The 27,512-nt window shown below is 41.0% G+C and overlaps 1 protein-coding gene across 2 annotated transcripts in view; it reads left to right on the top strand.

Moving 5' to 3' along the window:
- The window catches only part of Dh31-R (Diuretic hormone 31 Receptor), a 31,623-nt gene extending 4,202 nt beyond the window's left edge, over positions 1 to 27,421 (top strand). The window contains exons 2-11 of one of the 2 annotated variants that reach the window (XM_086829115.1): positions 16,708 to 16,908; positions 17,215 to 17,331; positions 19,490 to 19,596; positions 19,653 to 19,744; positions 20,983 to 21,109; positions 21,195 to 21,421; positions 21,820 to 21,996; positions 22,372 to 22,495; positions 25,760 to 25,888; positions 26,180 to 27,421. In XM_086829115.1, the coding sequence (XP_086685241.1) occupies positions 16,746 to 16,908; positions 17,215 to 17,331; positions 19,490 to 19,596; positions 19,653 to 19,744; positions 20,983 to 21,109; positions 21,195 to 21,421; positions 21,820 to 21,996; positions 22,372 to 22,495; positions 25,760 to 25,888; positions 26,180 to 26,188 (1,272 nt within the window). In that variant the 5' untranslated portion in view covers positions 16,708 to 16,745 and the 3' untranslated portion in view covers positions 26,189 to 27,421. The remainder of the gene's footprint in view (positions 1 to 16,707; positions 16,909 to 17,214; positions 17,332 to 19,489; positions 19,597 to 19,652; positions 19,745 to 20,982; positions 21,110 to 21,194; positions 21,422 to 21,819; positions 21,997 to 22,371; positions 22,496 to 25,759; positions 25,889 to 26,179) is intronic. The other variant, XM_086829114.1, reaches the window with a different exon arrangement.
- Positions 27,422 to 27,512: the final 91 nt, after the last annotated feature.

Below are 27,512 nucleotides of genomic sequence, written 5' to 3'. Positions count from 1 at the left end.
GGTTCTCTGGGAACCTGGACCGGAGTGGCGTGGCCTTAAAAGGCAGCCCAAAGATGCCCTGGCAATCAGAGGCCCAACTGGCAGAAAAAGTTGTTAATTGGAATTTAACAATCACTAAAAGCGTCTAATGGAGAGATGCGTGCTAGATGCGTGCACCGCCTCTTGGATCGCTGGCTGCCTGACTTTGCCCCACTGTGCGGCTACCAGTTTACCCACTCTGGGCTTTATCTGCCGGAAAATGTAGAAATTAAGTTTCGCTTGGCCAGATGGACCCCATCCCATGGACTCGGACTCGCTTGGACTGTCAGTATCGCTTACGTGCCGCAGCAGCAGCATCAGCAGCCGGGCAAAAACAATCAACATCAACTTATTTGTCCGCTGGCTAAACATCAGCCAGCAGCAGCTGCTGATGCCAGATAGCCAGATAGCGGAGGCCTCGTTGTCATGACCATTCCTGGGTCCCCAGCACCGTACCCCGGTACCGGGAAGAATCGTGATTTTCCCCCACACACACTGGCCAAAATAATGAGATGCCTTGCAGAGCCTCACGATTACTCGCATGCTTTTGTCTGGTAATCAAATTAATTCTTTTCAATTCTAAAGCTTGGAGCTTTGTTTTTTTTTTTTGGTTTTGTAATCTTTCATTTAGTTTAAATATGTACTATATAGTTGCATGGACAACGTTTCCCTCAGTGCACTTAGATAAGGCTCTGCTTGCATTCTTGCACCGGCATTTAGTCGTGGGCCCCGTAACAAAGATCGTTAGCCAAAGGAATTATTGGGAGCAGCTTTTCCAGCCATCTAGCGGCGGTTCGAGTGCGGAAAATAGTTTCTCTCAGCAGCTCTGCTACTCTGTGCCTCTGCGAATGACAGGCCAACGCTTTTAGCCAGCCCGCCCGCTGGCTTTCGGCTGGTTCCCCTTAGCTTGTCGTAGGCATTGGCTCCTCCTGCTGGTGACAGTTCACGTCACCGCAGAGCCAACAGCTGGCAGCCACCGGCGGCATCGCCTCCTTTGTGCTCTCCTGTCGGCGCTAATGAAGCATCACACACACACATATATATATCCCAGCCAGGCACACTCCAAGGTGGCTCAGACTCGTATGCTCTCGCATCTCCCGATTAAAGTCAAGGGGCAACGTGTGTTCAGCTTAATTTGCAGCTCTGACATTAATCAATTGCAACGTGGGCTTGGCCCCGCATGATGGGATGAGGACGGGGATGCGGATGAAGATGAGGAGGAGGCTGGGAAGGATGGATATTGGAGGATGGTATGCGTTGCGGCACCATGCTGTTGGCCATAAATTAGCTGCGGCGGGCCACGAGCCACGAACATGACCAGAGACACCTGTTGGTGGTCACTTCCGATTTGAAACACCTCCTAGAGATGGCATAAACAGAATTGATTTGCGATATATTTTGTATGGATTAGATAGATTATTTAATTATATATAACTTTTAAAACATCCCTTAATTATTACATTTAATAACAAATTAAATCAATTAATGCTTTAAAGTGTTATTATAGAACAAAGTTAAAGGCAGTCAGATACCTTAATAATTTCATTAACAATGCTTAATATTCCTTTTGCTATCTTTTTCTGCTCCATATTTTTGCCTTACTGTTTCGAAAACAGATTTTCCATTTCAGTTCAAAACCCATCCCTAAATCCATCTGAATATGATTTGCAGCCTTCGCCGTTCGCTGAACATCGATATGCTCTTTAGATAACGCAGAGGAGCCACTTTGGCCATTAATCACGCGCGGATTGCCAAGCTCATGCTCGGGCCCTTGTTCAGACACTTGTTGGCATTAACTGCAACATTAATCCAGGCCAGACACTTGGCCCACAAAAACACTTTTGCTAAAGCGCTAAGTTATTGACACATCACATAACACGAACACCCGCACACCATCACACACACCCGCCATTTATCGCACCGGAAGTCGCCTGTCGCAGACTTTTGGCGTCTTGGCCAAAAGTGTTGACAGCTGCAAATCAAATTGTCATTAAATTTTCATTTTAAATAGAAGCCTCTGGGCACGTCTCCAGAAATTGGCACTAGCGACTCTGCCACAGGCCGCAACGTAGTGTGGCAGCGGTAATTGCAATTAAAATGATTTTCGGGGCGTGGTCCGCAGACGTTGACAAAAACTCTGTTTGTGGCAATTTGGGGGCGGCGGCATTTGAAACTTTTTGGCCAACAACTGTTAGTTGGCAAAATGTCAGAGGCAAGGCTGGGTTACAAGTTCGCAATTTGTTGCGTGTGGAAATTTATATGAGCATGTGTTTATAAAGTTGAAGATTTATCTTAATTGATTCGGGTAAAAATACTTTAAGTATATACATATATGTAAAGTTACAAAGTATGATTAAAATTGAGCCTATAATTTACCACATTGACAAAGACTAGCTAGAGAACCTTGAAAATATCTCCCAAAAACTGTTCGTAAATCATACAAAGAAGCCATTATTTTTACCACCAAATTATGTTTAGTTCAACATTATCTAATGCCTGGTGTTTCCCCTTATTTTAATTATTATTTATGGTCTATACATGATCGTGAAAAACTGATTTACCAAAGTCAGTTAAAAACAAAAGGTCTTTTCCCAGCTCTTGACAATGATAAGATAGGTAAAGCCTACCATTGAAATGACTCAGAAACTGGCACACTGACAAACTTAATACCTACAAGTAAAAATATTTTTAGTTCAGAAAATTTATAAAAAAATTACCGAAGAGTAAATACCTCTGAATCTTACTTAGTTCTTGGCTTGGATTTCAACCAAGTTGAAATGCAAATGCTTGCTCTAATGCAATTCTAATGATAAATTGGGACCCTGCTTTGTCTGGGATAAACCAGGTTAGCGGCTTGCCGGCAATGCGGCGTATGCGTAATATTTATGGGACATGGCACATGTGGCAAGGTTCCAACTCTTAGAAAAGCATCACATGGCATAAATAAACACATTTCTCTTGGCAATGCGTTGGCGCTGCTTTCATATGCAATGGGCAGCATGAGAATTGCATTAGGAAAAGAAAAGGTGGATTGCGGGGCGAAACCCCACACCCACACCTCTCACAGGTACGGGCCACGTCCGTGTGTAATGAGCAATTAAAAAAGCGCGCATAACTAAATTAAAGATGCAGAAAGGGGAAGTGAGTTGTGGCCAAGAACCTCTGGCCGCCTTTCTGTGGCCGGGCTCAAAGTCTTGTGTTTTTGTCGTGTCACAAGTCCCATTTGATGTTCATTAGCTTGTTTATTGGGTTGTTTAATGGCCAAACCGCCGACAGCCGGGCAGCCGGCAACCGGGTTCCTTTTGTGACAAGCTCTAATTACTTGTTCTGGGGCAACAAAAGTCGAAACTTTTAGCAACAAATGTTGCAACATTAATTAGGGACACATTTGCAGAAAATTCCCTTTCAATTAGCGCCCGCTTTTGTGCGCCACGACACGGACACGAACTCGAGTGTCCTGTGAATGGATTCCGGCAGTCAAGTGCCACTAAACAGAGTGAAATGTAGTGAGATGCGGATTAAGCGAGTCAAAGGTCAGCTGCTCTTAATGTTCTGCCACCGGGTCACTTGCTTTTCCGGGCTTTAAAGATTCCTTCTCCACGAGCTACCAATCACGAGCCAACCAACCCACTCGCTAAATCCCGGCTAATGAGTTCCAGAGTGGAATAAATAATTCAAAATGTTTCATAAATATACCCTGAGGAAATTATCAAAGATAGAGAGACACTACATTAAGATGGCTTAAGAGAAAATTGGGTTATGGAGTTGTAATCAAAAGATTTGTAGGATATATTAATTAAGGAAATTTCTAAAGTATGCAAACTTTTATTATATATATTCCGTATGAAGTTTCTTATAGATAAAAAATTAATATTTTAATTAAAGAAAGCAATAATAGATCTTTTCCATGCCCCCTTTATTTCTCTCCGTGCAGCTTTGCACTTTCCTTCAACTCCTGGTAGAGGCTTGTTTTAACAAATGTCCATCTTCACACGGCTGTCTCAAGTGAGTGGCAGATTGATTGGCAGCCAGTGTCATTTCCCCAGTCTAGCATGCCTCAGGATTGCTCAAGATATGACCATCGATGTCCTCAGATCCTGTGGAAGACCAGAAGCAGAAGCAGAACCAATCACTCCACAAATCGTGGACTGAAACTTAAACCAGAAAACTAATTGAAGTTGTTAAGCGAATTCCGTGCTCGGACATAATTTGCTCGTAGCTTTTGTACTTTCGGATAACCGCAGATCCCATCAGCGAGGAGGAGCTCCGTCCAGCTCTATCATTAAATCCTTTGCGTTTCGACTTTGGCCAGTTGATTAAGTATGCATAAACAGCAATTATGCCGCCCCGCGACCAACCCACGTAATTTATGCTAAGTTATGGCGTATTATATCTATTGTGGGGCCCATTTCGCCGCGCTTGTATTACCAAAAGGAGCCTCAAGGAGCCCTCAAGGAGATGGCCAAACAAAATCCATACATTAAGCATATCCTTTTACGAGAGTTGGGTCCACGGCCATAGTAACCCATTGAAATTAAAACGCTCTATTGAAGGTGCTTCCTTTTCCCTTTTTTTTGGAACCTTTTGTTGCCACTTCCACGACGCAGCCCTGTTTTTTGTGTGTGTTTGTACTTTGCGGCCACGAAATTGCAGGTAATTAAGATACCGCCCACAGGGAGGAGGAAAGCCAGGAAGTACGCGAATATACAGGGAAAGCAAAATGAAAAGCATAATTCACTGTCTGAAAATTCATTTCGACATTTCGCTTCCCTTTGACACGGCCGCTAAGTGGGCTGAATTTGCCTCCCACTTGGTTGCTTCTTAAGGGTTTTTTCGTCCTTTTTTTGTTTGTATTTGAGGCGGCCTCCTCCAGGAGATGAAGCACCTTCTGCGCAATCCCCTCTCCTTGGGTAAATTGAGTGTAAAGTGTGTTAAGTGTGCCCGCGTCTAGGCATTTACTCAAGTTGAAGTATAATTGACTGTCAGCTATTTATTTTGAGTGGATAAAGCCTCTAAAATATTTTACTTAATATATTCAAATGCGGCATAAACCGGGAAACGCACGACTAAGTGTCTCATTAAACAAAAATTATTTGGTCTGCTTTAATTACCAAATTCTGATTGTATTTGCAATACACACACAGTAAGCTTAAACCAGAGAATAATAATAGCAATGTAAAGAAGAAACGAATACAATATTTGAATCCCTTCTTCAAGCACTTAAAGCCTTTGTTTATTTGTTTCTAAAAATCTAATACCAAATGCCAAATCCAATCATAAACAGGAGCATTTATTTAATGCCACAATGCAGGAAGTCTCCTGCTGGTATAACCAATCTGAAATATAACATATATTGCATGAGGGCGCATGTTGCATTCGTTTAACCCACTTCGCATTCATTGTTGCATGCAGCATGAAATATGGAAAATTATGCTGGGGCTTGGTGGAGGAGGAAGTAGCAGTTGAATTGCATTGCTTATCGAAAAGGTGGAATCACAGCAAATGCACGCAGAGAAATGTTTAATTCTACCAAGGTAAAACTATAAAACTTAATTGAAACAAGAAAGGAAGTTTGATGTTTGCCCTTCGTAAACCTACAAAAAACCCTTACATATGTGTATTCTAAGTATAATTAAATCGACATTTTTATATGCTAATTTTTTGGGTAAATTGTGTATTTTTAAAATATCATAACTAAGCCAAAATTGCATTAATTTCAATTCAAAAAAGTGTTATATTCTAGTTTTTGTAGCGCTAACAAATCTGCATACTAAGTTTTAAAATTTAAGAAATTGAAATTTTTATCAAATTTTGACCATTTTTTATAAAATTTGTAACTTTTGAAAAAATTTGTAAATTTTGAAAAAATTTTGAAAATTAATTTTTTCACTGGAAATGACTAGATCCATTCCGGTTTCGATTCTGATCAAGACTATATAATTTATAGGGTCGGAAACGACTTCTTCACTGTCTTGTGAGGTACTGACTAAAATTTTAATACCTTACAAGGGTAAAATAATGTAGCAAAAGTTTGCCCCAAAATCAGGGTCAGTTTTAAAACTTTCGTAAATGTAAGAAAACTATATTCTTAAAAAATTGTAAAATAAGTAAGGATGTTAACTTTGAGAATACATTGTAGATAATATAAAATGTTATATTGCTTTTAATTATAATTAAGCAATGAAGTCCATGGCAATAAGAGAATTAATTGTATAATTAAATTCATAGGCTGATCTAATTTCACAATCTATTTACATGATATAATTGTGATAGATAAGACTTACCTCAGTGGAGGACACACAGTTATCCATTTTCATAGGCTTCTTATTTTATCATCGAAGTGAGACTCCTTCTGGTTGTTCAGATGCATTGCATTGGTCAGGTGATATTTTTTGGGTTGGTGGCTAATCACTATCACTACCACTACCACTATCACTATCTCCATACATAGATGTACACAGCGGGTACGCCGCGGACGGAATGAGGTGAGTGCGAGGGTAGTCCCTGTATTTATAGTCCTCGAGCTAAGAGAGCAGAGAAAGTGAGAGCTGGAGAGAAAGCGTCATCTCTAGAGATAGGCAGAGAGAGAGATTGAGTGAGTGAGGTATCTGCAGATATACGCAGAGAGAGAGAGAGACATACCAAAACAGGTAGAGGGAGAGAGAGACACATTCTAAATTTATTCCTCTCTTCATTTAATTTAATTTTTATATATTCTAATAGTTCAATGAACAGTTCAATATTCCTTTATTTCCATAACAACTTCCGAGAACCCAACTATTTTAATCTTCTCTAACCAATCTCCTAGTTCATAAATTAGCCAAATTATAACCGCCATTAAGTTTCATTCCATTAATTAATTTTTTCCTCTGTGTACAAGCTGCTGCCTGCCGCACATTTCCCATATGCCAAGGAGAGAATCTGGTTGAACATTGGCCATTATGTCCATAATTTGCTAAATGCACAAACATTGCCAGGAACAGGAACAAGGGCAGGAGGAGTAGTAGGACTCCCTCCTTTTGACCCTCCCAGAGGAAGCTGAGATTTTTGGCCAGCGACAACGTCGCCCTGGGAGATAACTCTGTCCAAGTTTATTGAATTATCCAGCAGTGGATGCGGGTTGGTCGATTTTGTTGGGCAGGCCAAAGTAACTGGGACGATAAATTGGCAACATCGCTTTAATTGGCTTCGAGGCGTGCAATCAAAACAGTTTTCGATAACGCGGCCCGAAAGGTTCAAAGTTCCTTTGACATGGCTTGCGGCCGGCCTGCAACTTGGCATTCGGTTTTGGCCGCAAGCTCTGGCTCTGGCTTTGGCTCTGGCTTTTGCCTTCCTTTGTCTTGTGTTGTCTCGTGGGCGAGAAGGCAAATCAGATAAGCACTTACGGCCAAGCACACACACAATGTGGCCAAGACCAGGCATCAGAAGCCACACTCACACACACACACACACAATCTGACAGGCTTGTAATGGAACTGCGATTGTATCTGGCAGATACAATTGTGCAGGGCGCACAAACGAACTCATTTGTTTGGCACGCAGATTTATGCTCATGTTGCTGTCCTTTCCTCACACTCTGAACCCCATGTTGTCAACCAGGAGGAGGAAGCCTAATTAAATATCACAGACAAGGCGAAAGTTCAGAGCCAGAAAAATTACACTACAACTGAATTAATTAACTCAACAAGTTCAACTTCATTAGTAGACTGAGTGGCATCTTTGCCCGGTTTCATCGGCAAGAAGTCAGTAAACAAAAGTTTTGCAGCTGTCGGGAAAGTTTATGATCTGACCTCGCACCTTAAATGAATAAGATACACTGGGAAGATATAGAAAACTATATGGAATAATAAGTGAAACTATAAGAAAATTGAGAAATATCTTTGCACAGAAACCTTGAAAAGCAAACCATCTTAAACTCCAAAAGTAAACAAACTTCATTTAATTTAGTTCCAATTTTTCCCTACAGTGTATAGCAACAAGTTCTTAAGAAATACAACTCAGAAACTAAGCACGCGCCATCGGCAAAAGTTACATTTAATTAATTTTTGATTCCGCCAGATACATTAACAGCTCTATCTATATCTCCGAGTGACGCAGTTGGCCGTTTGCTTATGGATTCAGATTAGATTCTGTTCCGATCCGTTGGCTGGTCATAGTTTGCCTTAGACCAACACTGACCACAACTTTGGCGGGCACAACTTTTGAGTTTAATTAAAAAGTTTACCATGGAAAACAAATTATGCTAGCAACTTTGTATCCGTTTCCAGATCGTTTTACTTGCTCCGACATTAGATACTGTAATTGTTTCCAAATTGCTGTCGCCGTCCCTCAAGCTCAATTGCTTGTGAGCATTAAACTGCAATAAATCACAAATAAGTTGCCAGTCGGACATCAAAAGTGGAAGAGTCCCAAGTAAACTTTTACTTTTACTTTGCCCGGAGCCATATGCAAAATTAGGCCCAAACTTTTCCAAATCGAAGGCAACTCGAGCAACTCAAACACAAAGGCCAAACCTGACCCGAGTCGGGGTATTATCGAAGCACTTCTGGCAACCATTGTTCGTCCATTATGCATTCAGATGGGGACTGGGAATGGAACTGGGACTGGGACTGGGATAGAGATCGGTGGACAAGGGACAGCCCGATGTCAGCTCGGATGAGTTACTGACAATTACACAATGACAATCCAGTCGCATTCCAGTCGAAGCAACAGTTCAAAGAGCAGCAGCAACAAAAGGAAGCCACCGGGCAGCAACATAAATACGAAAAGGCAACACATTAAATCTGCAGAAATAGCAGTAGCAACAATAGGCAAGGAAAATGGCAACGAGATAACAAGAAATTAAGCCAGACATATAAATAAAACAGAATTAGTTATAATCGCAAGACTGAGCAGCAGCGATAGCAGCTTAACTAAAAACAATTGAAAATTAAACAAGAGTCTTTAATATGTTTTGAAATTAAACATTGAATACATAAAGTTATTGGTTCTAATTGTATTTTATTTTTATATTAATTTAAGCTTATAACTTTTCTGAACAAATAACGTCTGTGATGCTAAGCAAAGTTATACGTTTTAGCACATTAAAATTTGTTATAAGATTAAGTACCATAATCCGATTAAAATAAAGACCACAAGTGTTAGCACTGAGATATGTATGATTTTGATTATTTAAATAAATTCTTACAGATTTTATCGGTTTTCAAAGAAGTAAGAATAAACATTAATTAAGCAAACTATCATCTTTTAAAACCTACTAAACAAGAAGTTGTATTTAATACAAAATATAAAGCAAACTGGGATTAAAGAACCTCGAACTCTAACAATAAGAATTGCTTTCTCAGAAAAGCTAAGCCGACAACTGGGAATTTCCATATGAATAGAGCAACAACAATTGTCGAAAGGCAGCGTAAATTGCGAATGAAATGAAATATGAAAATCAAACTGCCTTCCCCCAAATTGACATTAGCAGTGGCGGAGGGGAAAACATTCCGCGGGGGCGCTCCAAATGCTCAGAGGCGCGGAAACGGAGGTGACGGGGCCAAAACAATTCGACTTGTTCGACTGACAATGGCTTGTGGCCCCTCAGACATCTCAGCCACCTCGAACCTGGCCTTAGCCGGGTGTGTAGTCAATTGTAAACACATTTAAACAAAACCCAACGAGACGTGCAGAAAATTGCTGATATGAAAAGTGAAAAGTGCGACCGGAATGCCGCCTACGCCAATTTGTGTTGCCAACATTTTGCGAGGGGAGGCAACATGGAGCCGGCCGCAAAATAATGTTATTGATATGAATTGAGTGAGTTTCGCAGGAAGCTAAAGTTCGTGAGCAGGCCGTATAATTATCCTGGCTGCGTGCTCGGAAAACTCTAATTTTGTTGCCTAATTTAAGTGTGGGTTTATTGTGAAATCAAATTAATTGTGAGTCGGCGTTAAGGGTGTGCAATAAATAAGAAATAATGGCAAAATCAACAGGGCCAAGTACAACTGTTGAATATCAATAATAAGGATTCTCTGCTCTGCAAATTTAATATGGACATTAAAATCACAAAGTGTAGAAATAATTATTTTATATTTTAAAAAAATACAAATCACATTTTGTTAAAGTAGGGACTCCAGTAAAAACAACTGTTTACAATTTCAAGTGTCTCTAGAGATCTTATTTTCCAAATTGGTTTTAAGCTTTGGCACACTCAATATTCCTAAGGCGTGGACCACAACTTCAGAGTTTTATTTTCTTTAACTTGAAATAACCCACTTTCTTTCATATTTCCATCCCCATTTCTGTCAATTGGACTACAAAGAATTTGACAGAAAGAAAAAATCCCCCGTCCTAGCAACGACAAAGAAATAATCAAATTTTATGATGAACACGCCTCGACGGGGAATTATTATAAGAGGCCTCGCCGAGAAAAACAAATTCCCAGCTCTCAAAAAAACTTTGACGAACAATAACAAAATGAAAGAAATGTGCACTTGAGCCGCTGAAAAGTGAGGCAAAGTACGTTTTCGCGAGAGGAAAAGTTTTTGAAATCAAAGTACATAAGCAGCACAACAAATAAGCGCAGTTAAAGTACGAATTTTCTCACTGGCTTTGGCCAAATGACAAAGTTAAATAAAAGCCACGGCAAGGCAAGGCAGGGCAGGACACAGCAAGGATGTAGCACAAGGATGCGAAGGGGAGGCACTGGCTTGTTGCTAAGTCTGTCACACTTTGAAAAGGATACGGCGCACATGCAATGTGCCTTTGAGCAGCTGCTTCTCCTTCTTGTTAGGATTGTGTGGCATGTAGATAAACAGCAGTGGAAAGCATAGGAAGTTCGAGGTTGGAATTATGAGAGCCATAAAAGTTAGGCACTTTTAAAAAGGGTATTTCTGTATCTAAATAAGGAGAATAAATACATTTTTTCTAATTCATTGTTAAAGTTAATTTACTGGATTAAATGTAAACCCTGAGCTACCACCTTGACCTCATCTGTGCGTGGATTTGATGTTGGGTTCTTAGCACTTTCGAGTAGACCGCAAGACATTTGTGAAAGAGCAAACAACAGACGGCACACAAAGTCCATTTCAGTTCTCAGACATATGCAAATTTTGTGCGCGAAACAAATTGTGCAATTGTTGCTGCGAGGCGGTGAGAACAAGGCATTTAGCACGTGTGGCACGTATTTCATTTTAGAATCCAGCAAGCAGCACGCACCTTTCCCTAAACCACTTTTTAGCTTTTCCTTTTGCCTTTCGCCGTTCGCCAGCGCGGAAAAGCAATGAACCAGGACAAAGGTCGGCGTAAATGAAGAAGGGGCTGAGAACAGAACCGCCTTCACCCTCTAAGGCAAGAATGTGGCACAAATGCACTTTGTATTGGGCCCTTTGAAACTCCATTTTTGCTGGCTCACTGGCCTAAAGCCTCATCTTTCTTTAATTCACGGCTGGTCCGAGGCTTTCGGGCCAGTTTTATAAATTATTCCATTCCATTAGGGTTCGGCTTTCACGCTTCGCGCTCGCTGGCTGCCCGTTTTTGAATCTGGAGCCAAGTGGGGAAAGTGCCGAGTGGCCAGTGGAAGGAGGAAAGGCACCCAATGGCAAGTGGCAAGTGGCAAGAGGCAAGAGTGTGTGTAAAAATAAATAAATCGCCTGTACTCGTAATCTCCGACAACATTTTTATTGCCTTCTCTCCGCCATTTGACGCTGCCCAACCGACATAATCCTCACCCGCAGACAGAAAGGATACACAGATACATCCGGTGGATACAGGAAGTTTTATGCTATTAAAAAGAAACATAAATCTAAAAAATAGATTAAGAAACATGGCAAGAATTTATAAAATTTAAAAAAAGGGGATTTTTAATGAACATTTCATTAGGATACATAACAAACTTGAGTACAATAACTATGTATTTGCATTTAGCTTTCAAAGGATTGCATTTGAATTTTAGGATATATATGAAAATCACAATGGAGAAAATTGAGATTTCCAATAATAACATATTTTTGTATAGTTTTTATCTTAAACGTAAGCCTTTCATTCAGCCAAAAAATAATAAGAAATACATATCTGGTGAAAAGATGAAGCTTCCTTCTTCCTTCCTTCGAATTTCTTCGAGTGTGGACCCTTTTTAGCAGAATCCTCTCCTCGCCTGTTGAGCTATTCCTTATTTACACTTTATATTTATTTGAAATATGAGCTGCTTTCCAGGCTGCCGAGTGCAACGCTAAATAAACCAGCAAACACGCTCTCGTTCTCGCCTCTCAAATCGTCCCCATGGCAGCTGTCAGTTGGCATTATTATCGTCAACAAAAGACCCGTGGATGTGATACATTCCCCGGACATTACGGCTGGTGGGGCTTACAAGATGACAAAATGTGATTTGAATGGGGACACTTTCCACTGAACACCAGAGAAGATTTCAATTCCCTTTTGATACAGATTTCTGCGTGAAGGAGATGAATGTTGAACATTATTGGGAGATTATAAAAGGAAACCGCATCTGGAGAGTGATTGGTGTTATTAAAGAACCATGAGTGGGAAACCACAAAGATATTCCAAATAAAATATTTAGTATTTAGTTAATTAAAGTTAAATTAAAGTGCAGAGTCATGAATATTTATCAATTGACCCAAACTATGCATAATTTCCTTCCATTAAAACCTATTTAAATTAGTTTGTAGTATTTATTTGCTACATTAAAAACCAATTTACAAATGAATTTAATTAAAACAGGACTTAAAGCCTTTATATGCTGTAATGAAATGGATAAATTCATTTAATGTTTAAGCTAAAAGTCGCATTGATCAATTTTCCACGCTCAATTGATACCCGTAAACAGTAAATAAAATTTCTCTTCAATAAAAAAGGATTTTCATTTATAATTCGAAGCGGCAATTCCAACTGAAATACGGAGCTGTAATCCACGGGAGCTGGCGAAATTGAAAACTCATAAATTGCCTTTATTCGCTGTCATTCCATTTGCAACAAAAGTGCTGGGGAAACAGAAACAGAAAGCGATTCGAATGCATCAATGGCAGTCCAGCAAAAATCCAAATGGAATCCCCACCGAGTCGGGCCAAGGCTAAAACGTTTCAGCCATGGCTTGGCCAGCAGCCGGAATGTTGTTTTAGGCACAAATGCTATTTAAAAGATTTAAAAGCCCGTTCGACAAATCCCCACCACTCGCGCCAAAAGTACTCAATGAAATATATATATAAAAAAAATTCTATGGAAATGGCTCGCTTTTAACACAATCTCTTTAAGCATAACAAATTTGATTTATACCCATTCGATTTTGTTTCATCTTACACCTTTTATTTTTTGAAGCTATTAATTGCAAAAATCTGCCCACACTCATTCCATTTAATAATTGATGCCATTGTTTGCTTAAAAAGCAAACGAAAACTTTAAGAAATTCAAGCATAAATCACTGCAAGATCTGTCTGCGTGGTGGGCGGAACGGGAAAGATATGTATAAAGCTGGTGCAGACATCGCTATATGATTTATGCGCCTAATAAATTTCTGCAGCAACATTCAACGCTAAAACTAAAAGATGCGCCCGCCTGGGAGCACAATGGAGATAAACTATCCACGGGGTTGCAGTTGCACTAAAACCCAGCTCGATTCGCGAGTGACAGCCAGTGAATTGGAAATCGGCGAACAAACATTTTCATTACTCATACGTCATGGGGGCAGAACCAAAACCAAACGAGCCATCGAAAACATTTTGACAGATGCACCAGACTGCGGCACAATTTCGCATGGTTACATTTTTTAATACACAAACATTTCACGAACATAGTTTTTTTCCAGTCTGCCAGAGAATGGTTTCACACCGGTAGCCAAATAAAATTGTAGTTTTTCCAAAGGTTTTTAAAGTTTCACTATATATAAAGTAGATGAATATAAAATACAACTCATTTGAATTTTAAAATTTAAAGACTATCTTTGAATTACTCCAAAGACTTGATTAAAAATGCTTTAATTTAAAGGTGTCTTATATATTTAAGTGTATTTTATACATTTTTCCTGAACAGTGTTATTTTTCCAAGAGGGAAGACCGTTCCGTGGAAAATGCTTTTTGTGGAGTAATGGCCGAGGTCGACACTTCAACGCCGAGTGCTAAAATAGATGCCTTACACATGTAACTCACGCGCACACATACGCGGGCGTACAAAGTCAAATACATTTGCCAGTTTTATGCTTTTCCGGCTCTCTTCCCCCGCGTCATTTCCCATTTTCCCCTGGCCAACGTTTTTATTGAAGTTTTCTCCCGTTCGCATCGCTTTTATCAAATGCAATTTACGGATCCCTGACATCAGGCATTAGCGCCGCGGCTGCCAAAGTCAAGTGAGGCTTGTTTAACGCACCACAGCAGCTGCTTTTGGCCCTCCCCTTAGATTTTCCCTGCCTCTCTCCCCACCTCCCAAATTTTCCCGTACCCCTCGCCAAGGGGCAACTTTTTTTCCCGGCTACTTTTCGCCTATGGCACTTTTCCACACGCTTTTATTGCTAATTTCTGTTATTGCCAACGTTTTGCGTGAGTTTCGCGCGTTGTCGTAAAAATATTTTTATTAGCCGATCGACGGGTGGCCCCGAAGGGGGCGACATGGAAGGCCAAGGGAATGGCCCCGCCCCTACATGTAGGCCCATTAAAACCTCCAAGAGCTGATATATTCCAGCAAGGAGACACACTAGGAAGCATGTGGAATAAATTTTGGTTCTAGGTTTATGTTCTGATTTACACTTTCGCATAGATTTCTCTTAAATCGAAGAATATTTGTATACCCTTGAAGGGTATTCTAACTTCAGTCCGAAGCTTGTTACGTAGTGAATTTAACTGGATGTATGTATCTTTATAAATATAAAACCCTATCTCCCTTAAGACACACACGGCGTGTACTTAATTTAAGAGTTTTCACGTTAAGTATACGCCATGTATGCCCGCTGGCCGACCTGCTGTATGGACCTGAGCTAGTTTTAGTAAGTTTCCTTCTCATTCATTTCACTTTCAGAATAAATTAGGAGATAATACTTAAATATACCCGCCAGCTTCATTGATAAACTGTTCTAGCACCAAAACTATGTATTTTTTACCCCGCCACTTAAACGGCGAATCACTTATTTATTCAATGGCTGCCAAGTGGAATGGCCAGGTTCAATGTTGGTGAAATTTACGGGCAAGTTTGTACCGAGACATCGTAAAATTTAAGTGGTCCCGAGCCCCCGCTCTTCAAATCACTTTTATGGCTACGGCCAGTTAATAACCAAATTTGTCTGCTCAGCTTAAACGTTAAACCCAATTGCTAAGAGATGCGAGATGAGCTCAACAAAATCGAGGGCCAGACGCACACCGGCAACGAGCTGGGCTACCCTGACTGATGTTATGCGATTTCGTGTAATTTGTGTAATAAATATAAAACTTGTATTATTATTACAACGCGAAAAGGGACCGAGGAGCAGCCTCAAAGCTGGGGTAAACATGGTTACTTGCTTGGTTTGTGAGTTGTCATAAAACGCCATTCGCTGGCAAGTGTTGTGCACACAGAATGCATTCAGTTTGTCATTACCCATGACCCCCAAGGATTCGCCCTTCCCTTTCCGCAGCACACAACCAATTTGCAATTCTCGATTTTATGTGCTCCGTTTTCGTAGCACACTTTTCTGCGCTCCCTGCTCCTGCTACTGGCTGCATCTGCTTTTGTTGTTTTTGCACTTGTCACATCGGAACATAAGTGCAGGCAGCAATTTGCCTAAACGATAAGATTACAGTACGCAAAGAGGGAGGGGCGGAACAAATCTGGACTTCCACCACCTGACAAGTGCTATGTGCTGTTCCAACTCCAAGTCCAAGTATCCTTGTATTGCAGCCAGCAGCAGGACATTGCACATCCTGTTCGAGCATGACTGCACATCGATTGCTGTCACAGAATTGTAGGAGCAATATCATCAGGATGAGCTCTCACTCACACACACACAGAAATATTTTATTTGTTTTGGCCAAGTGATTATTTGCACACACACACCTCATTGTTGTTACCTGGAAATCAAAAACAACATAAATATGGGCAGGAGATTGCCATTGATGGCTTATTTGCAGGAATTTATTAGCATGTATTGGATTTTATTGAAAAATTCAAAATGTATGCAAAAAGTAAACTTATAAATTCCATATGAAAACGATTCAAGGCTCTTAAAAAATCAAATTAAAAACTACACACTTGATATACAAAGTGTTTATTTCAGATCTCAAGTTATAAAAGCTCCCTACTATTACCCTAAACAATAAATTATTCAATTGATAAATTGCAGTTAAAAATACATTACCCGAACTAATACCTTAACTTAACTTAACTTAACTTTTTTAACCCAATTATTCTAGACACGCCATCCTTAAACACTCTCATACAAAAATCAATAGAATCAACAATATATACATATGTGAAACCGTTTAAATCAGTGCAACTATGTTATCTCCGGCAACTTTAATGGCCGCAATCTGGTGGAAAACCAATTAAGTTCGCATCCAAACGGACCGTAAAACGCAAAATCGCAAAGTACTCATGGGGAGGCCGTGTGTGCCACTCACATACTCATACTCAGACACTCACACACAAACCCACACACTCAGAATCTCAAATTTATGAGCTCTCCAAAAGCAATTTGATTGACTAACGAATTTATTTGTGGCGTTTCAGCGGAAACAGCTCCAGCTGCAGTTGCTGCAGAGGCAGCCATGAGCGAGCACATTGGCAACAGCACCACCAATGGGAGTAGTTCCAGTTCCAGCACCACTGGCCACACGGCCGTGGCCGAAAGTGCGGCGGAGAGCGGTCCGGACTTTGACGCCCTGCGAGTTGCCTGCGAAACGCGGCTAAATGGTAGCGGTCATCTTTCGGGTGAGTCTCCCTCTCTTTGCACAGTGAAAAAATATCATTAAACTGCCGGCAGTCATCCAAAGTAAAACAATTAAAAAGTATACCAAATATGCCTTAAATGCTGGTAATTTCGGTAACTTTCTTCCTTAAAAAATAGTCTTCGTATTAAAGATATATATTCTAACTTAAGGTTACTAAGCAGTAGATATTTTTATGATATGCCAGAGTTCTCTACGTGCAAACTGCAATTTTGGTGGCCCATTATGCTCGAGTAACTTTAAATAGCTGCCCCATTTCATTGCGTTCCCTTTTGCTACCAATAAACAGGCAGTGGACCCCGCTGTGCCGGCACCTTTGATGGCTGGCTTTGTTGGCCGGATACGGCCGCCGGCACTTCCGCCTACGAGCTCTGCCCGGACTTCATCACGGGATTCGATCCAACAAGTAAGTATAAAGTAACGCCAAGCGGCGCCTCAACTGTTTATTAAATTCCACAAGGCAACTTCCGTTACGGGGTCAGCCCTGGGATCTGCATATGACAGGGAATAACACATATACAATATATAGTACCAAAAGGGAAATGTATTTGCACGGGTCTGAGGCAGATTTAAGCCCAGCTAGGTAGACTCTGTCTCCCATCTAATTGGCCTCATCCTAGGGCTCATCGTTAAATATCCATAAATATAACAGAAAATACACTCGCAGCCAGGGCAAATCAATTGGAAACTTGTTATGTTTATGCTTTGATTTTGTGTCGTATGGAAACATAAAATATTCACGGGACCTCACCACACCCACGCAACACACTGCCAGATGGAGCCGGTTCCCGAGCTCCTTGAGTCACTAAATTATCCAAGAGAGTGCTTGGCAAAATGCTAAAATGTTTTCGGCTGATTTGCCACAATTTACCGAGTTTTTGCCGGAATCAAATGAAATGCCGAAAACAAGGCCAAATTGTTTGTGGCTCCTGGGCAAAAAGTTAAATTCAAGAAGGTAATGGAGGAGAAGATACATTTAAAGCTTCAAGTATATTTAAATTTAAGGAATGGAAATCCATATAAAGTTGTATTTAAAGTGAGGCCATTAATCAGTTTCCTTTCGACAAGGTGTTGCTGGCAGCTGATGATGCCACTTGAAATATAATAAAACAAGGAATGAAATATTATCCTTTAGTTATTCAACTCATTGCTGAATCATTAATTGGAATATCCGGCATCCGGCGAAAGTGACTTGAATTATTTGTCATCTATCTCCCTCATAATGCGGTTTTAATAAAAGCAAAATGCATTAATAAAGCACAACCTTAATGGCTGTGGGAGCGAAACAAAAACTAATTAAATATGCAAGGAAAATGTTGATTAACTCGGGCATTAAAACAAACATTAAAAAATAATGCAAACACTCGCTGGAAATGCCATTTGAATAAATGAAAATTTGTATAAATATTTGAAGCAATTTATGGAATAAATCATTTGCCGTGCGCTGCATGTCAATTTGCATTAATGGAGGGATGTGCAATATGGGCCAAGCCAACAAGCCACCAGCTTAAGGACCCGTCCCCTTCCATCTACCCCGTTTTCGGCCATGACCAGGACACAAAAATAGCTAAAGTTGAATGACTTTTTTTTCGGTATGCCACAGAGAAAGAGAAAAAACACAAGGCAAAGGAGCGAGGACCGAGAAAGTGCTACTTTCACTACATTTAGCCTGTGGTTGGCGACGTTCATCCCCTCTTGGGGTCACCGCCAGCTTGTACGAGATTATGTGCTTTGGCACTGCGCCGCCATTAACTTTTATGGCACTTCCGGTCGCCGGATGTCGATGTGGTGAGCTACGGCAGCGGGAGTGCGCTCCTTCTCTCTCTCTCACTCAGCTACTTATCTGCCACACAGCGCGTATACGTGATTTTTTCCGTCTGCGTGCCAAACGACGATAAATGGGTTTCAACGAAAGATCATCATCAGCGGTCGCTAGAAGCCGGAAAAAACCGTACAAGCTGAGAAAACTCACCTTTCAAATTCCCTAACTGGAATGCAACCATTGGTATTTACAGCACGCTTCCGCAAAATGCTACTCGAAAGGAAAACTGCACCGAAAACTTGGTAATTCGCAGTCGAACAGCACTCGACATGCCACAGGCAAAAATTACTTTTTTTTCTTCTTCACAAACTTTGCCTTGATTGGACTTGAATAAACCCTGGTTTTTAGGTAAACAACAACAACAGGATGGTTGTGCAATTTTTAATTCATGTATTAAATGGATATACAGTTTTGTTTCATATTCTGGCCACAACACTTGTTTGTGGTTGGCCCGGTGGCACATGCCATAAATCATGGCTAATACAATTTAAATACGCTGGCTAGCCGCAAAAGGTAAATACGAGATGTGCAAATATGTATGAGCAATATTTATACAAGAGTCAATAAAAAAAATCACGCATATTAAGTGTGGGTAAATATTTGTGATGCAGTGAATTAATTGTAGAGAAAAAATACAACGAAATCATAGGGGAATTTGCTTTAAATAATATATATACAGCTCCTATATTCCGCTTATAATTATTATTATTATTTCATGTATAAACCTTTATTTTATCCACAGGATATGCGCACAAGGAGTGCGGAATGGATGGCGAGTGGTTTAAGCATCCGCTGACTAATAAAACATGGTCCAACTATACCACCTGCGTGAATCTGGACGACCTTGAGGTAAGTGGATCCTGCGGAGGAAGCGTGTTTAATTAATTGGAATTTATCATCTGCAGTGGAAGCACAATGTGAACCTGATCTATGAGATTGGTTACGGCATCTCCCTGCTGGCCATCCTGCTGTCGTTGGCCATATTGGGTTATTTCAAGTAAGTTTCCTCCCACATATTCTTTAGCCAGCAACCAGCATCCAGCATCTCACAATCCCCAACAATCCTCCAGTTGACAACCATCGCTGGGAGCATGAAAAACCACTTGCGGGTAATGAGGCTCGCCGGTCGTTATATTATGACTGCTGCTGGGCGCCTGGCGCCAAAAACGAAATTTATTGACGGCAAGCAAATGCGACAGTGGCTTAATCAACTGCCAACCTGAATGTGCTTACTGTGCTCACTTAGTGTCGGAAATGAGAAAATATTTTAGCTCTAGCTTGTTTTTTGTTCACAATACACTTGCTGCAAGCAGGATATCGATTAATTTCCACAGTGCCGGCAGACCAATTAGTGCTCTGGGTTTTGTTTATCGCCCAGCTCAGCTCAGCTCAGCTCATTCGTCTGGAGATGAGGATAAAGAACGGATAAAGGATGCTGCAGCTAGATAGAGCCATATCCCAGATAGAATGTTTAAAATTGTGTGCGAGAGGCAAATAAAGCCAGGCTGCTGTTGCTGCTGCTGCCGACGTGTGGGAATTTCGTTTTGCCCTAAAAGAGGGGATAATTAAAAGTTTAATGACAAAGCAGCGTGACCAAATGAATGAATGAATACAACCTCCCCATTCACTTCAAACGAATGTAATGAAAATTCCAGGGAATTTCATTTTCAATTAAAAAAAAAAAACAAATTAAATTGGTGCATTGAAGCAAAATACAATAGGTGTGGCTGTCTGTTTAAATGAAATGAAAAGAAAATTTGGGATAAATTAGGTGTGGGGAATCTATTACAAACTCAATTGTATATATATTTTGTAACTATATTTGAGGAAACTTTATGATTTAAGTCCCGGAATTAACCTGTCTTTTATATTTTCTTCCAAAAAACATCCCTCAAAATCAAGTTTTCTGATAGTAATACTAAAATCTGGCAAAACAAAATCGAATTGTAGTGGTTGCAACTAGTTTCCTCTTCAGTTTGACCTCAATTGAAGAAATTGAGCAAGAATTCTCTATATCTTGGCAGTTGGAAATGAACTATAGCCTTTCTATTCCAACAACTGCTGGCCAATCCAATCTGTGGCGACCAACCGCCTTGTGGCAAAATGCAAATTCGTTAGCAGACAGAATTGCAATTGTGGAATACCTCGAAATGTACTCCCTTCTCCCTTCTTAACAAAAAAGTGCCTGCCAAAGTTATTCTATACGCATATTTGTCATTCGATTATCCTGCCCAGGTCCCTGAAGTGTGCCCGAATCACGCTGCACATGAACCTGTTTGCCTCGTTTGCCGCCAATAACTCCCTGTGGCTAATATGGTATCTGCTGGTCATGCCGAACACGGAGCTGCTTCAGCACAGTCCAGTAAGTGGGCGCACCTGGCGTATGCGCAATGTTTCGATTACCATACCAAATACCCATATTCATGTCCATTTTCCCCCGTTTCTAGATCCGCTGTGTGGCACTACACATCAAGCTGCACTACTTCCTGCTGTCGAACTATTCGTGGATGCTGTGCGAAGGATTCTATCTGCACACAGTCCTGGTGGCGGCCTTCATATCCGAGAAACGCCTGGTCAAATGGCTGATCGCCTTTGGCTGGGGCTCGCCGGCTCTCGTCATATTCGTATACAGCCTGGCACGCGGTCTGGGCGGCACGCCCGAGGAGAATATGCAGTAAGTGAAAAATGCAGGGGATGGATACACTGGAGAAAATTGGTGGGCATAGGTTAATATGTTAAAAATCTCGTAGCTAAGCCAAAAATTCGGAAAGCTTTCCTACGCCAGTTTTTAATCGGTTAATAAGCCCTTATAAAATGTTGAAAAAAGAGGTAAAAATTAGTATTGTTTCTGGATCAACTCAAGAATTGATTTCTTCACATTGTTACAAGCTTCAAACTTAAATTGGTTTACCCTTTCTATAGTAATAATAACAATACATTTTAAATTCATTTAAACTTCTTCATAAATGTAATTTTAAAATTTATCTCTGAGTGATATTGCTTTCCCAAATACGTATTGATTTAATCATCAATTCGACCTGTGAATCACATTTCTCCTTACCCTCCTTGCAGCTGCTGGATGAACTCCACCGACTATGATAATATCCTGGTAGTGCCCGTTTGTATCTCGATGTTCCTCAACCTTCTGTTCCTCTGCAATATTGTGCGTGTGGTCCTGCTGAAGCTAAATGCTCCGGCCAGCATCCAAGGCAGCTGCGGACCATCCCGAACCGTCCTGCAGGCATTTCGGTAAGTTTCAACCTGACACAAAAAAACCAAACAAAAAAAAAACAAAAACGAAACGAAAACAAAAGAGCAATGAATACCTTTCCCCCAAAACCTGTAGAGAACTCTCAAATGGCCCACGGGGCGAATGCGTAATTATATTTTCGTTTCCCTTGTATTTATCGTGACGGACCCCATCTCTCCTCTGTCAAGAGCTCTTTTATTGTTTATACGTTCTGCACTTGGAAGTTTGCTTCATTTTACATTTTAAATTACGCATACGCAGCGTTGACTTGCATGTTAATACACACCCGAAAACAAAGCTAAAAAACAAAAAGTAAAAATAAAAACAACAAGGCATTGTAATACGTCCGATTCCCCTCATCTCATCCTCGTTAGGGCCACCCTGCTGCTGGTTCCCCTACTTGGCCTCCAGTACATCGTTACGCCGTTTCGCCCGGCACCCGGACATCCCTGGGAGAATACATACGAAATCATCTCGGCGTTTACGGCCTCGTTCCAAGTAAGTAAAATGTTTTCGTTCGGGCTTTTTGTTTCGCACGGTTTCATAAAATCACTTTACGACTCTGAGCCAGCTGAAAAGTTATGATGTTAGTGTTCACTTTTTTTTGCAACTGGGAATGCAAATAAGCCCGGCTCTGCGCATTACTGGGATGCCGTGGAACAAGCTCATTAGATCCTGGAATCAATAATAAAAAAAAATACATGCCATGTGGAATTTTCGCCCATTTCCCCATTGGTATTTGTCCAAGACCTCGGCATATTAAAACGCTGGCAGAGATTGACCCGGGGTGATGCTTCCCGCTGGAAGAATGCCACGCTTCGCTCTGTTGGTTGCCCGGCAGCAAGTTGAGCATGAAATGCACTCCCGCATGGAGGAGGAACTCATAAAAGCCAACCGAGCTTGTCCCTCCGGCCAAGTCAGTCTCGATAGACCAGCATTTACAGTCAGTTAACATATTTCTCTTAAAGAACAGGAAAAAATCTCCAGCTGGCAGCAACACTCGCATCATCTAGATTAAGTCCCCCAAGTGTCTTATCGAACGGTGCCTTTGGTAAATGGTTTGCAGTCGCAACTTAGCTGATTTGCAAATGCAAATGCAAGGTTCATTTCATTTGTTACATCAAAGGAAAAGGATGAAGGAAGTACATTTATTGAATCAAACGAAAAAGTGCGAAGTTCTCTGATAAATGAAGTGGTTTCACTTTGGTAAAACTTGTAGCTGAACTTGTTCGAATTGATGTTCTCCTTCACAGAGCGATTTCTTAAAATCTATATAGAATTCAAGGTCTTAGAAAACATTTTTGTCGCCACATTAAAGACAATCCTGTATCTCCGACTGACAGTTGGCATTTTCAGCACATTTACAATCGTGACATTTCTAGAAATTGAATTCTTGAAACAAAAGCAAAAAGTCCATTATCCTGCAAATAAACATAAAACCTTCGTTGGGTGTGGCTTAGCTGCAGATGAGTTCTTTCTTTCTTTGTTTTATGTGTTTCAATGAACAATGTCACCTCTTCCTGAGCCGCTTTCGTCAGTGTCAATCGATTGATAAAATCTCCTTTTTGCGAGTTGAGGGACCTTCCTTGTGGCTTATTTATTTTATTTTTTATTGTCTTGTTTTTCTTTAGCCGCATTTGCTGGGGAAGATGGCAAAGTTTTCCCTTCGAGCTGTGCGGTTGCATATAATTTGGATTTATTGTGGCAGCCGTACTGAAGATGTCGAGAGTCATAAAAGATTCTCTGCAAGTTTTAAGCTCCGCAAAGAATATCAAATAATTTTTGACTCGGCTAAAGAGGGGGAAATCCCGGAAATACTTGCACTTAAATGAGAATTTATATGCATTGTAAATGTGTTTATTCGGTTGTTTTTCTGCTAAAATCAGAAACTTACTGCAATTGGCATTTCACAGCTTGTCAGCTTTTCCCCTGGCTCTCCTCCCCATTCTCCCAACCCCCAAAAGAGCTCAGGGACATTTGGTATTTAACAGATGTACAGACAGAACACGTTTTACTCAAATTGAATTAAAAACTTCCGCTTGGCAGAGAGCTAACAGGGAATAAACAAACGCCGGATGTCAGCAGAAGTAGTCGTGATATTTGAATGGCGTGGACTGTATTCCTGCCCAGGACTTGACTTTTTGACTACATTTTGGGAATCTCCTAATTGCTTTACTTAAGCTTATTAGCTGCCTAAAATGTTTTGCTACTATTTGGAAAACATTTAAGTCCCATCTTCGTTTAAGTTCAAAAAGAAATTGCTCTGTAATCTAACTCCTAAAAACTTAAGCACTTTGTTTCACAGCCGGAAAGAAATAAGAAACAAAATCTGTAATCTGTCCAAAAACTTTGTTTCAAAGAGAGCTCTTGAAAAATGGTACAAGGAGCAAAGTTTAAACGGAAGCTTTATAAACGAACCAACAAAAAATACGGAATACAAAATAGGAGACAGTATAGGAACTGGTATCAACTAAATTCCAAGTCCTGCAAATATATTGTCTGTCTATTGTGTTTCACACACATTTCTATTATCCTTTCTGTGGTCAAGCATATTCCGGAACCAACTGTGCTAACCAAAACAACTAAATAACAACAAACTATGTGGAATGGGAAGCGTTTTACATAACAAAGGGAGCAAAGGAAGTCAAAATGGTTTTAGTTTCAGAATTAGCTAAAAGAGAACAGAAACAGGGAACGAGAGACATATGAACACAATTTAAATACTGGAAATCCTGGAGATATTTCAGTTATGTTCAAGCAGCTAAGGATCTAAATTAACCTGAATTTTTTGACTTATTCCAAACTAAATACCACAGTATTCCAAATCAAAAATCTCTCAACTCATAGTCAGTAACTCAAATACCTTTTGGCGGCATCAAATATATTTTCCTTGCGAGCCCAAGAATCTTGAGCGAAGATAATCAGTAAAATGCCCGGAATTTCTACGTTTACAATCAAATAACGAAATGTCTTATTTGCAATATGCTCGGAAAGGCAACAAAAAACCCTATGCTGATGATGATGGAACTTGAAGGTAAAGACCTAGAGGAGCAAATGGTTGGCAACTGCGGCTGATTGAGTCCATGATGGGCCTCCGTGAGTAGTGGCAATCAAAACGAAGCCCCTCCACCGAAGTGCGAACTAGAAATCCTGCCGGCAGTCAATGCACGTACATCCGGCCATACATTAAATATTTACATATATAGTAGGATATGTATATGTGCGGCCGCCTGCGACAATCAGGCAGAAAGTGGAGAGACAAATGGCCAGCAGTCGGTTCGGATCGGCAGGACAAAGGACGAAGGACTAAAGTTCGCTCAAGTGGTGGTCGTCTGACAGGCGAAATGAATATTGTGCTAGCCGCGGGCCGAAGTGGGGAACATAACCCAAAGGAACAAGCTAAATTGTATTATGTATTGTATTAGGACCAACTGACGGGCAACAAGGGACCAGGCAGAGAGGAGCTCTTGGGTTATAACGAATCTGGATATACTCTTTGAGAGTATTTATTCCCAAGGGAGGTTTTAAAAATTTAAAACAAGAGAGAGAAATCTAAATGGCACAAGGCTTTTCTTTATCTCTTTTTGTTTTATTTAAATCAGTTAGCTCCGAGTCAGCTTAGAATACCTTTCGGTAGCGTATCGAAAAGGGAGAAAAATAATAGGCATTGTAATAAGGACAACTGCGATAAGCTCCGACGATAATTTAGCCAGCTCACCCACTCTATTCATATTACATTCGTCCTTCTCCTGCTCCTTTCAGGGTCTGTGCGTTGCCACTTTGTTCTGTTTCTTCAACGGCGAGGTGATTGCCCAAGTGAAACGCAAGTGGCGGATGATGTGCTTCAGCAACCGGCCGCGGACAAACTCCTACACAGCCACTCAGGTCTCGGTAAGATTTCTACTAAAGCTTCACACGCTTTGAATTCCCTTTCCCTTTTCCTTTCTTTATTTGACTTTGTACCATGGGCTACGGCGCGTATGCGTAATGCAGCAGAAACACTATAGTAGCTAGCACACTTTAAGCACACTCACACAGTTGATTGGCCTCTCTTTCGAAACGCATTAATCGCATGCAAATTATATAATAATTATAACTAAAAAACTAAAAAGCATTCGAGACAGTCACAGAAGCCGACGCACCGTTGCCAACCTGCCAACCACCATGATAGCAAATTCTCAGTTCTTTTGATTGTAGTTCGTGCGCTGCGGACCGCCACTGCCAGGAGAGGAGAAGGTATGACTAAAGGACATGTCGGTCAAGCGGCGAGCCTCCTCCGGCCCCCATCACCACCACAACAACCAGCAGCAGAATCCGGATCCGGACCAACATCGAGCACGCAGCCAGAGCCTGGCGAGTTCATCGACTTTCCTCGACGGCTGGCGCAGCCGGATGCCGTTCCTGAAACGCCGCCAAACCATCGACAATTCCCGCCAATGCCAGCCCCTCATGGAGGAGCGGGAGCTGACGCTGGCACCAGCCAAATCCGAGGTGGGTGTGGCCGATAGGCCGACATTGATGACAACCATTGCAGAGGATGTGGCCGAGGCGGTGGCAGCTGGGACATCCCAGGAACCGGTGGCTCCGGAATCACGCACCACCAGCGATGGCCACCAACCCAATACCAATCCCAGTCTCAGTTCCAATGGCATGGGCACGGTCATCGTGCGAATGGAGGGAGCTGGCCAACAGAACATGGCCGATGAGGCACTCTAGGTTGAATCCTTCGAGTCAAACAACATCTCATAGTTTAAGCCACTGAAATACCAAAACCAAAACAGGTCACGAACCCGAGCCCCACCAATAGTAGCAGCAGATCCTTAGAACCAGTTAATGTCCTACAAGGATGTCCCTCAAGTATATGGAGGTTTCAAAGTCATAATTCGGGTGCCCGAAAGTATGCATTTCCCTCGTTTTTACTTCTTTTCTTGTAAGAGATCTTTTTATAGTTTTTTTAATTTATCCCTTGCAATATTTTTATGGCATACTTGCTGTCACCCAAAGTATAGGTCTTACAACTTCCACATACTTTGATGACGCCGTCAGGAAAATTCCTGTGCCAGCTGAGGTTGAAATAAATTTTAGTGCATTCTGCAGCCGGGCTAAATGTTAAGTTTTCATAGTATATTCCTCAGATTACTTTGGTTTCGTCAGAATGCAAAATGCAAAATGAATTTCAGCCACCGGCCGGTAAATGCAAACATATTTATTGTACCTATGAATGTAAGAATTTATGTGGATATCAAATATCATTGTTGTTTTAAGTGTTAAGTGTATCCTAGGACAGACCCAGACGCAGCACTTCCCCCTTTCCCGCATAAATATATACATATATCTCTCTCTGTGGTAAGCTGAGCTTTCTGGCAATCGCTTTTAGTGTGTCTATGAATGTACGCAGATGTAATAAAATTTTAATTATATGTATATGTATGCTAAACATTTCCAAAGTACCTGTGGCAGCTAATTAGTCAACTTTCAGTTGGTTTAATGAATCCAGGAGCAGGCTGTCAGGAGC

Source organism: Drosophila serrata, unplaced genomic scaffold (genome assembly GCF_035046125.1).
Source record: "Drosophila serrata isolate PLE 108 unplaced genomic scaffold, ASM3504612v1 contig_184, whole genome shotgun sequence".
NCBI lineage: Eukaryota > Metazoa > Arthropoda > Insecta > Diptera > Drosophilidae > Drosophila > Drosophila serrata.
This window is presented reverse-complemented; position numbering and strand designations above follow the sequence as displayed.